The sequence below is a fragment of the Myotis brandtii genome, unplaced genomic scaffold (genome assembly GCF_000412655.1).
Source record: "Myotis brandtii unplaced genomic scaffold, ASM41265v1 scaffold358, whole genome shotgun sequence".
Lineage (NCBI taxonomy): Eukaryota > Metazoa > Chordata > Mammalia > Chiroptera > Vespertilionidae > Myotis > Myotis brandtii.
In genome coordinates, this window is record NW_005363772.1 from 4,491,839 (window position 1) to 4,504,133 (window position 12,295).

Consider the following 12,295-nt stretch of genomic DNA (forward strand, 5'->3'; position numbering starts at 1 on the left):
GGATAGAGAGTTAGAAACATCGATGGGAGAGAAACATCGATCAGCTGCCTCCTGCACACCCCCCACTGGGGATGTGCCCGCAACCAAGGTACATGCCCTTGACTGGAATTGAACCTGGGACCCTTCAGTCCGCAGGCTAACGCTCTATCTACTGAGCTAAACTGGTCAGGGCTGGATCTATTTTTGTTCATTGGTTTATGTTGTTCACTATATTCCACATATGAGTGAGGTCATGTGATATTTATCTTTCTCCAACTGGCTTATTTTCGCTTAGCTAATGCTCTCCATGTCCATCCATGCTGTTGTAAATGATAAGAGTTCCTTCTTTTTTTACAGCAGCATAGTATTCCATTGTGTAGATGTACCACAGTTTTTTAATCCATCCGTGTGCTGATGGGCACTTAGGCTCTTTCCAAAAATTAGGTATTGTAAATTGTGCTGCTATGAACATAGGGGTGCATTTTTATTTTCAAGGCCTTAGTCTTGTTGTACACTTCTCCTTTACTCACTCTCCCCCTCACACACACAAAATATTAGGGCTTCCTATTGTTATTTCATGGGTGTACTATCTTCTGTTAACTCTCTGCAGATATTAGTTATAGTTTTTATTTTTAAAATACTTTCTCTCTTATATAGTCTTTGTTTCTTCCATCATTTTCTTTTTCTTTTGGCTTAGTCTTTATTTTTTCATATTAGAGATCTTACATCTTTGATTGCCCTTGGCAGTTTGCTCGTATATAGAGTGAAGCACTAATCTTAAAGTAGCAAACACACACACACACATGCACACGCACACATGCGCATATATACACACACACATATACACACACACATATATAATGCTTAGAATTTGTCAGATACTGTTTTAAATCTTTTATTTTTTTTCAATTCAGAATACTCATTAAAAACAAAATAAAATTCCATTTCAAATGTCATACACTAGTAAAACTACTACAAACAGTACTTTCAACAGGTTGGAGGTAGGGATATGACTCTATTCTTTGGGGTCTCAGTCACTCACATCTGGGAGTTTTGTTTACCTAATTGTTTCTAGAATAAGCAACATCAAAACAGACATGAGTCAGGAATGTGACGTTTCCAGGCGCTCCCCAAATCGGCCACTCTTCTGGCATTACTAAACTTCCTCTCCCTGACTCCCACCACCTACCATCAGGCCAGTTCTTTTCCTAGGACTAACTCAGAGGCAGTCAATCATATGTACCCAGAGAAAGTCTTCAGGCTTCAAGGTGACTCTAGAAGAGGGTACAGAGCCTATTTGCCCAGGTGCACTGCCTCCATTTGGGGGCTGAGAAAGCATGATGCTCTGTACAGTTCTGACCCAGACCAGGTTCCAAAAATAATCCTTTTGGCCTCAGAGGAGCAGTCTAAAGCTACGGTAATCAGGTTTAAATCCCTTATGAGTATTCTGATGGCTTTTTGTTGATGCTGATAACCATAATTCTTCCTCCTGAACTACCATACTACAGTGCCCTGTAACTTAAAAAAAGGGTTTGGAGGGAGGTCTAAAAATGAATTAATTTGTTTCTGTTTTTAAAGTTAATTCCACATAATGCTATCAATAGGCCCATGGTAGAATTCCTCTTGCCACCCCACAGGCTACTCCAAAGCAAGTTGCTTTATAGAACTTTTCCAACTGTGCAAGAAGTTTGGAGTTAACTGGCAACAAGCCTGAAAATCTGGTTACGTATATAGGTACAAAGCTGGTTCATCAAATCCCTGTTCTGACCCTCAACCCAGTGCATTTCAACTAAGGTATCATCTACCTCCTTTTTAATGTTTATCAAACACTTGAAAAGGTAATGTCTAGCCACTCCTTGGAGGGGGTTCCCTTTTTCAGATACTGGGGTTGATCAGCTGCTCAGAGCCTCTTGGTCCTGGGCTCCATTGCTAGAGACTTTACAACTTTCCAAAACCTCCATGTCTCCCTTTTCCTCACTCCTTTTATCTTCTACTAGAGGCCCGGTGCATGAAATTCGTGCACTGGGGCTGGCCCTCAGCCCGGCCTGCACCCTCTCATGTTCCGGAACCCCTTGGGTGATGTCCATGGGGATTGGGCCTGAGCCAGCAGTCAGACATCCCTCTCATGGTCCGGGACCCCTCACTCCTTACTGCCTGCCTGCTCACTGCTCCTTGCTGCTCTGCTCGCTGCTCCTTAGCGCTGCTGTGGAGGCAGTAGAGGCTCCCGCCACTGCCGCTGTGCTAGCCAGTGGTGAGCCCAGCTTCTGACTGAGCAGCGCTCGCCCTGTGGGAGTGCACTGACCACCAGGGGGAAGCTCCTGCTTTGAGTGTCTGCCCCCTAGTGGTCAGTGCCCATCAAAGTGACCAGTTGTTCTGGTCGTTCTGCTGTAACAGTCGCTTCGGTTTTTATTATATAGATGGGTTCTGGGTTTCCTTCCTGGGAAAGCAAATCCTGGAGTGGGCCATGGCCCTCAACAGTGGCTGACTTGCCTTCCCGTAGAGCAGACCCACACAGGACACTGTCCCAGGGGCCCTTGGCCAAATCTTGGCTACTGCCAGACTCTTTGGGGGTGATTTTTTTTCTCTTCCAAGGCTTGGATGATGTCTTCAGGAACTCCAGGAACTTCTCTCAGTTGTCTCACTTGTTCTCGTTTCTTTCTCCTGAAATGAAACCAGGAGTTTTCTATGGCTGTTAGGAAAAGGCTAACTTCCACTTTTCTGTACAGAACTCGTTTATGCTGAACCTTTAGATCAGTGAGAATTTCTTCAATCCATGTCATCACAACTACTTTGCCTTCTCCCACTGTCTCAGAGCCCAAAGGTGATGGTTTGAGGGATAATTCTTTTCATCACAGACTCCAGCACTACAAATGGGATGGGTTTCCTTGGCTTCTCTAATTTTCTTCGCTTACTTGGTGGTGGTGGTACTGTTACATCATCATAAAAACTCCAAGCTAAGGCCCATCTCATTGTCCGACCTTGACAGAATTCAGTGTAGGTGACTTTAGGAACCCCTTGTATTCGAAGTTCTTCCTTCAGAGCAGCAAGGCTGCATTTCTTTCCCAGCATATAGCTAACCCACAACAGTCTTTTTTAAAGTTGTATACTGTCATGGATGATCCTTTTAACAAACTCTAATTCGCCTCCTTCTGCCATGATCTCTGTGATACCTCCTGTATTTACCGAACTAGGTGGAGGTCTTCAAGGATTTCAAGAGTTTACTCCCTGGGCTTCCATCTGATTGGCAAGAGGAGGATCGCACAGGCAAAAGTCATAGGTTATCTCAGATTCTTCTTTAAGAGCATCCATCAGAAGTGTCTTCTGTGGTACTTTTACAGCTTTTATAAGATCAGATAAGTTATTCTGTTCCACATTTTTCTTTGCATAGTTGAAGCACATATCATCTACTTCTGTTGCAAGAAAATACCTGTCTCAGTGTCTTCCAGTCCAGAGACCCTCAGCTTTACCCTGTCCAGGGAATACATCTTTAATCTTTTGCAGGGATGAGGAGCTGTAAGTTGCTAGTTGCACAGATTCTGAGAGGGAATCTTGGATTTGTCTGCGACTGTTATTTTGAATCTCACCATTACCCAGCTTTCAGTGCCCCCATTCTGGAGCTTTTTGTGGATTCTATAATATAGAAGTGATTCTCATTTTCTCACTGGTAGTTTAAGATACTACTTCCTTGTAGATACTTTCAAATTTTGCAGTTTTCTTATTTCCCATTCTCTTTGACCCTGTGTTATGAGGAAGCAAACAGTCAAAAACTATTCTTCCCTATCTTTTAGAAAAGACTTTTGGCAAGAGACTTGAATAAATTGCATGTTCTTAATGTGCCATTTAAAATTTTCCATTAGGTCTATTGAAATAGATCTCAAATGTTCCCACCTGAAGCATTTAATGATGCTCCAATTAGATATATCACCTTAGGAAAATCTATCCTTCCACCTTGGACATATTTTCTTCTTTTTTATGGCTCTTTTATATCTCATATTATTTGTGTTTGCATACTTTTCTTACACTCTGCCCTTCCCCCGACACCTGACCATAACTACTTGAGGACCTTGAGTGTTCTTCAGATTTGCCCAATAAAAATTTGTTACATTAAGTGTTGTATATATCTTGTTCTTGCAAAATATTAGCAATGTATTAAATACTGAGAATAGTAAAAGAAGGAATTAATACAACAGTGCAGCAAAAGAGATTAAGTTCAGATATAAAGAAGTATGAGAATTATTAAACTTGGATATTATGAAATCTTTCAATGTAGATACCTAATCATAACAAAATATAATATCTCTTATTTCCTAGACAGAGAAGAAAGAACTACATGATCTATCAATTTTTAATCAGGCTCATGATTCTATAATTTAGATGACATATATATTTGGTATTGCTATATTATATTTATAGAGTAATGAGATATAATGTTAAGTGCCTAGAAAAAAGTTTATAAATGCACTTTAGATAAAATAATGTTTTAATGTATTACAGAGACTAAATTCATAAAGAAGTCCATACTTGTAATTTTCCATTTAAAAACTAAGTTTGTGTGTGTGTATTTTGTAAAATGGATTTTTACAAATCAGTGCTGTAATTTTTTTTCCTCCTGATCTTTTAAATATTCTGCAGGAAACTATTTCAGGGTTTGAAACTAAATTATTCAGAGAAAGGTTATTGCTTTAAAATAATGTTTATTTTTCCAGTACTGTATTTTTAAGAAACTCATGACCCATTTGTCTTTTAAAGTGTATTAATATTTCTTTGAGGACAAAGTAGAGGAAGAGTATCATCTGCATTTTAACATGTAGAAGTTGCTGAGGTATGGAACATCAGTGGTCACTAATATGTTCTTTCATAGAGCTAAATCAGTACTTAGGAAACTGATGGTATTTGGTTCATTACCACAGGCAAACAAAGCTGAAATGATTGTTAGGCATGGGTATTTGTTTTTGTTTTTAAATTTTCTGGCATCTTACAAATAATTTATTGGGATATGACTTATGAAAACACATAGAAGCATTACTCTAAAAATTCCATTCTTTTGAAACCATATTATTTGGGTACAGTGTTCATAGATGCTAAAAATATTTTTTAATTGTCTCCTGAGACTTGTGGGATACATGTGGAAAAGACAAACTTGGTGTTTATAGTTTGACTTGGTTAATTCTCTGTATCCATATCACTCCACTTTCATAATTTCTTCATGAAAAAATGTAATCACATACAGATTTCTATTCGCTTGCAACACAAAATTAATGTGAATTCCATTTCAAACTAACCACCATCAAAAGTTTTGAAAGTCTGGTTTATATTTTTTAAGTGCAGTATGTGGATGACTTGCTTAGCTTTGATTTTTGGAAAAGTACATCTTTAAAAATATTTTCATCAGGTTGTTAAAATGTGGATAATGGTGACAATGCTGGTATCATATTTTGGTTAATTTAATGTTCTTTCTTTATATAATGTATTTTTGTCTACATACATTTTTTAGTGCCATTACCTTCTGAGTTTCTATGAAAATAATTTTTTTTTGCTTATTAAAACAAAACAATCCTTGAGATTTTTTTTACTGTTTATTTTTTACTATATTTTATTTTTGAAGGCATTAATATTAATATTTCAGTTAGAAGGCAAAGCATAGATATAGATAACCATGTTTATATAGACAACAGCCTCGTCACTCAGAGCAAAATATCTTAGAAAATGCATTTAGAATTAATTATTGCTTAGTTTTAGCTATTTTTTTTAAATAATTGGAGAATATATTTTTTTGTAATAAGTCCATCTTGTATTATTGACTCAAGGAAACTAGAATGTTCCAAAAATGTATACACACTTTGAATAATTATTAATTCCAAGGTGTTAAATCTGTAAAGAAAGAAACATCAATTGAGCTATCAGCTGTTAAATGTGTATACATATATGTGGATATGGTCACTTTTGAAATATAAAAAAGGAAACACGTTATTGTTGGCCAGAGTATCACTTGCAGCTACTGATTCACAATTTAATGTGAATTTGTTTTTCCATTTTAATGTATACCACCTATTACTTGTTTTAGAACTTTTAGTTCTTTCATGATTTGTTAGATAAAAGCTTCTTTTATTTCTTTTTTTAAAGTCCAAATACTCATGTTTTCTCCTTTTGTTTTTACTTATATACACTTAATATAAAATAAAATGTGTTATCCTACTGATTGTCCTCTTACATTCCTTAAGGATAAAGAAGAGTGGAATTCTGAATATTCCCTTGTGTTTTTCTCTTCCCTGGTCTCCCATGAATACATGACTTGATTTATCTTGATCAGCCTAGTAACTTGCTCCACATTTTTCCAAAAGTGCAAAGCAGTTTCAGCTAAAAATACACATATCAAAATGCTCCAGAAGTTGTGGCCACAGCTCAAAAATGCTGATCAATTTTGAAAATCTAAATCAACCTCAGCCATGAAACCAAGGGAAGAACCTTTGTGGTGGGGGACAGATTTCCAAAAATTCACCACAGTCCTGTTCTTAGCTGGAGTTTGTGCTGATGTTGCCAGACAACTGAGGAATAGATGCAAAAAGCAGGAAGCATTATTGAATTGAGTCCTAGCGCCAATTTGGGAAAAGCAAATTAAAATGTAAAAGAATATTTTTCCACTCCTGGCATCTCAATGTAAAATGGCAAAATACATGGTTGCTGAAAAAGTCACAGAAATTACTAATTTTGCCAGAAAGACTAATTTTGCAAAAAAAGGTCTAGTCTTTTTAAGTTAAAAATGCATGCACACATAGTTAAAGAAGTTTTTTTTTTAACCCAAATAAAATAGTGTTAATTTACAAATCAAACTGCATATACCTTTAAATCAGAGAGTGTTTTGACATAATTGACTGTGTGTGTGGGCTTGTTTCAATGTCTTCTGTTATTTTCAGGTGCACTTGAAAAATGGATGATGATGATTTTGGTGGTTTTGAGGTATGTGCTATTATTTACCTTAATTTTGCTTATGTAATTATTTTAATTTTGTGAGATTACAGTGGAGTATTTACTGTTTTGAAAATGTACTATTTATCATTGGCATTCATGATCTTTTTCTTGATCATTTTGAATGTAACTTTAGAATAAAAAATGAAATCAAGGCAAATAAAAATATAGCCCCTCTGAAAGTTAAACTGATTTATTATTATTGAACATTTGGTCATGCCCATAGGAATGGTTTAAATTAAGATAATTAAGTGCTACTAGTAGAAACACTAAAGAAGAGGTTTTAAAAATTGTCAGCAGATGATTTTGTTGGGATACATGTCAATTAGGAAATACTTGTGAGATGAGAGATGAGTCTTGAAGATCGGTCACATATTTGCATGTTTACACCTGTAATGAGTTAATTTGGACTATTATCTACATAGCCTTTTGGTGGCTTATACAACTAATTAGTATGTTTATGTTTGAGTATTTTCTCAGGTTTGACTTAGTATTTTGTAAGTGGAAATTGTTAGCTGAAGAAGCACTGTCTTTTCCTTAATCCTTTTCAGTGAGTGTTCATTTTATTGAAATATTTTGTAACCCAGTTATTTTTATGGAGCCAGTATAGTCTTGCAGGAAAATCTCTGGATTAGGAGTCAGGATGCCTGAGCTCAAGTCCTGGAACTACCATCAAGTGAGCTCTGTGATTTTTCTTTTTTTTAAGTAAGACTTTCACTTAGTTTGGAATTTGGTAGAATTAGATTGTTAAAAATAGAGAATGTAATTAATGACATTAATAGGAAATATAATATATTAAGTCTGTATTCAATGTTCTGAATATCATGTAAGAATGGTATGAATTTTTTTAGATGAGGGTCATTTTCTGTCAATATGAAAATATTTAGAATATGAACATACCTATTTTCCTCATTTCATCTGAAAGTATTTTTTTGTTTAGCACATTTGTATGTTTTCTATAATATTTTGGGTTTTGTTAGGTGATTGAATCTTACTTATGTTACAAAATGAAACATTTAAAAATTTGTTAAAATTTATTCTATTTTAAGGAAAATATATGTTTCAGATATAATATTAGTTTATTGTTTAGAAGTTGTCAGTTATTTGAAAGTTAAAATTTAGTATAGTCTCCTTTAGACCATGCTTGACTTATTATATTAGAAAAAAATTGATTCGGTGGTGCTCCTTATAGTAAAATTTACACTTCAGTGTTATAGTCAATGGATCTATTACTTTCAATATTATATAGGTACAATTTTAGCCAACCATTCCAATTTAATTGTGGTTATTAGGGTACTTTCTTATCACATCCTGTTGTAGAAATATGGAAGGTCTCTGTCCTTGTCATATAAACCATGGTCATTTTTCATAGTTTGTAGAGAGTAGCAATTCTACATCATGTGTCTCCTGTGGTAGATTTTTCTAGTTGACTTCTCTTTGGCTGAGAACTCAATGAAGAATCTGAACTGACATTATGGTTCTTTTTTCAGTAATAATTTTACTGTGACCTGGACACTTAAAACAGAAAACGCTGTACTCTTACACATACCTCAACATTTTAGTAATTGTCCCATAGTTTTACAACTGTTTAATAGGAGGGCTTGTTAATTTAAAATGCCAGCTTTAGGACTTCTCTAAATGTTGAATAAGCAAGTCCAGCTGGTAGATTATTAAAAAATATAGATGAATTCTATTTCTTTAGATTGATTTCTAATTAGGTCTTGTGTTAATGAAAAAGATTTGGTCTCTAGACTTTTAAAGAAAAATTACCTGTTTTTCTTATGTACATGATAAATGTGGTAAATTAGTTTAAAGTACATAGATATGAAATTCAAAAGTGGAAATGTGATTAAGGATATGTAAAATAAAAAATTTATTGCCAGGAGATATATTTGAGTAAGTAAGGAAAATTTTTACTTAAAGATAATAGAACATGAGTACTGGGGGTAGTGAGTATTGGGGGCTGGTAGTAATAAAGACTGAAAAGCAATTGAGTGTTCAGTGGGAATTTGAAAATGAGTGGTACATTACAGAGACTATGCTTGTAGAACCAGGAAGCTTGATTGCTTAAATAGCACTTCTGTTTTCCAGGTATTCTAAAGTAATTTTGCCTTTGTTTTCTAGGCTGCAGAGATTTTTGATGGTGGAAGCGGTGAAACCCAAACTACATCTCCTGCTATTCCTTGGGCTGCTTTTCCTACAGGTATTAGTATACAATAACTAAGAATTTTTTTTCTTATTTATACTAGAGGCCCGGGGCATGACATTTGTGCACTGGGGAAAGTCCCTCAGCCTGGCCTGTGCTCTCTCGCAGTCTGGGACCCCTTGGGGGATGTCCAACTGCTGGCTTAGGCCCGCTCCCCAGCAGTAGGACATCCCCTGAGGGGTCCTTAGCGCTACTGCGGAGGCGGGAGAGGCTCCTGCCATTGCCGCTGCACTCGTCAGCCATGAGCCCAGCTTCTGGCTGAGCGGCGCTCCCCCTGAAGGAGCACACTGACCACCAGGGGGCAGCTCCTGCATTGAGCGTCTGCTCCCTGGTGGTCAGTGTGCATCATAGGGATGGGTAGTTCTGCCATTCGGTTGATTTGCATATTAGGGTTTTATTATATAAAATTTTTGCCTTTTCTTTGGAAACTTCTTTCTACCTTTGCACTTGGCCTTCTGTGGTCTGAAATTGGAATGACCCAGACTTAATCTAGGTTTTTTCATAACAAATTATGAATTGCTGCAATGGTGGCCTGAGACATGATTAAAAAAATAATATCATGAGCATTAAATGAAATTAAATTACTATTTAAATTTCCTAATTTGTCCTAGTTTTAGGAAGGTAAGGTGCAAATAATTTTCTTAAGTTATCTAGTTCATTAATTAAAGACTTCTTTTTATTGTGGTGAAATACATGTAATGTAAAATTTATCATATTAACCATTTTAAGTGTACAGTTCATTATTGTTAACATACTCACATTGTTGTTCAACCAATCTGTAGAAATGTTTTATCTTGGAAAACTGAAACTATAGTCATGAAACAATAACTACTTATATTCTCTTTTTCTCAGTCCCTGGCAGCTACCATTCTACTTTCTATCTTTGTGAATATGACTATCCTACATATCTTATATAAATAGAATCATATAGTATTTGTCTTTTTGTGGCTGATTTATGTCACTTAGCGTAATGTCCTCAAGGTTCATTTGTATTGTTGCATGTGTCAGAATCCGCCCCCCCCTCCCTTTTTAAGCTTGAATAATACTATACTATATGTATAGTACACATTTTTTTATCCATTCATCTTGTTGATGGACTCTTGCTTCCTTTGACTATTTAAATAATTCCATTATGAACATGGGTGGACTACTTTGTGTTTTTAAAATATCATTCTAGCCTTGCTGGTAGGGCTCAGTGATTGAGCATTGACTATGAATCAGAAGGTCATGGTTTGATTCCCGGCCAAGGCACAAAAAGCCAGGTTGTAGGCTTGATCCCCAGTCAGGGGCATGTAGGAAACAGCCAATTGATGATTCTCTCTCATCGTTGATGTTTCTATCTATCCTTCCCTCTCCCTTCCTCTCTCTTAAATCAATAATAAAAGTTTTTTAAAAAACATAAAATATCATTCTATTGGATCCATGATGGTGGTAGAGTAAGTGGAAATTACACTCACCTCCTCCCAGCATCAAATTGAGATTACTACTAAATTATAGAACAGTCAACCTGAATAACCAACTGAAGACTAGCTGAACAAGTCTTATAACTAAGGGCATACAGAAGAAGCCACATCGAGACTAATAGGAAGGACAGGGACATGAAAAGGGCTTGCCCTGCACCCATGTACAGTGGTTGAGAATCTGGAGGGATGTCTCAGCTGCAGAGCACCCCACTGAGTAGTGAGGAGTCTTCACTTCATGCCAGGCTCCCCTACCCACATCACCAGAGTCAGGAAGATGATCCCACATAGCATCTGGCTGTGAAAATCAATGGGGATTCTGTTCTCCAAGGAACCCAGGCAGCTTCTTAAAGGGCCAGCACACAAATTGCCTTTGTGGGCACTTATCTGGGACTCTGGTGAAGGTACAATAGCTCAGAGGAGACTAGAGTCTTACAGGGAGAGATTGGTTGTGTGGCTTTGGGGAGAGAGCTGAAGAAATAGCCATCATTGTCCTTGTGCTGAGTCTCTCTCCCACACCACCTACAGATGCCATTATTCCTGGGTCAGCACTCCACTGCATATGGTATTGGCCTGGGGAGATCCACTGGCCCCAACCTCCTAAACTCCCTATGTCCCTGCCTTGCCAAGCTTGTGTCCTGTGGCGAAATCAACTAGTTTCGAGCAGGATGGGCTTGCTGTAGTCATTTTTGGAAGGCTCTCAAGTAGGTCCAGGCAGATTCAGGGGGTGACAGAAAAGCACAGGAAGAAATCAAGTTGTGTGGTTCTGGGGCAAGTGTCATTTTTTTAATCCTGCATGCCCCAACTAGTGCCACTGTTTCTGTGCAGAGCCCTGCCTCCATACAGCCAAATCTTAATCTGTTTTATCTTGATGAACTCTATTGGCCTCACCCTGATGACTCCCCAAAACCGCACTCCACCACAAAGGTCTACAGGCCCAAGTTGGGTGGTGACTGGCCTTGGTGTACTCTGAGGTTTTTGCTGAGTGTGCACAGACCCAGTACTTTCACTGAGTTTGAATCTGTATCAACCTGGTGAACAATACTTGCCCCTAACTTGTGACCTCAAACCTGCCTCATGCCAATTGTGTACTGATGTGGGATTTTTAATGGCTTAGTCAAACAGGCAGCTGTCAGGTGGAGCCAGATCTTGGGGTGCCTTGGGCCTTTTGCTAACCTGCCTCAGGCTCATTAATGGTGTACACTGGCCTTAGTGTACATCTTGTTCCTTCCCACACTCACCCAGGCCCAAAACAGGCAGCCAACAACCATGGATTGCTTTGTGGCTCCTAACAGGTATACCCCAGGGCCACTCATAGGCAGTATCTTGCCGGGAGCCAGTCCATCCTTGCTGCTTGACACAGTCGCTGCAGGGAAGAAACATCTGCACAGCATATGTTTCAAGGGACCTGGCGTATATAGCATACTGTTCTTAATATGTTTGCTCCCCTTAGCGCTATGTGTTTTAACCAAGGTCACCTCTCCGAGAAAGGTTGTTTCCCCAGGTAGGGATTTTCCCCTGAAGTTAGGGAGGGAGTGAAACCCCTTAACTAAGTGCCAGGTGGGTAGTTAATCACTTTAACTACGAACAATCACGCTCAAGCTACATAATCTTTACTCCCTGGAATGGAGATAAGAAACACCCTAACCTTTGGAATAGAAATTGACAGGATTAAAATCAACTG

General features: G+C 37.7%; 1 protein-coding gene and 1 pseudogene across 4 annotated transcripts in view; one reads left to right on the forward strand and one right to left on the reverse strand.

Moving 5' to 3' along the window:
• The window catches only part of CCDC91 (coiled-coil domain containing 91), a 327,053-nt gene that overhangs the window by 50,358 nt on the left and 264,400 nt on the right, over positions 1–12,295 (forward strand). Inside the window, exons 1-3 of one of the 4 annotated variants that reach the window (XM_014544292.1) lie at positions 60–88; positions 6,894–6,936; positions 9,070–9,148. In XM_014544292.1, coding sequence (XP_014399778.1) covers positions 6,907–6,936; positions 9,070–9,148 — 109 coding nt within the window. In that variant the 5' untranslated portion in view covers positions 60–88; positions 6,894–6,906. Of the gene's footprint in view, positions 1–59; positions 89–4,778; positions 4,802–6,893; positions 6,937–9,069; positions 9,149–12,295 lie in introns of those variants that run through there. The other 3 variants (XM_014544291.1, XM_005871845.2, XM_005871846.2) reach the window with 3 other exon arrangements.
• Positions 1,618–3,589, reverse strand: LOC102258342 (annotated as a pseudogene).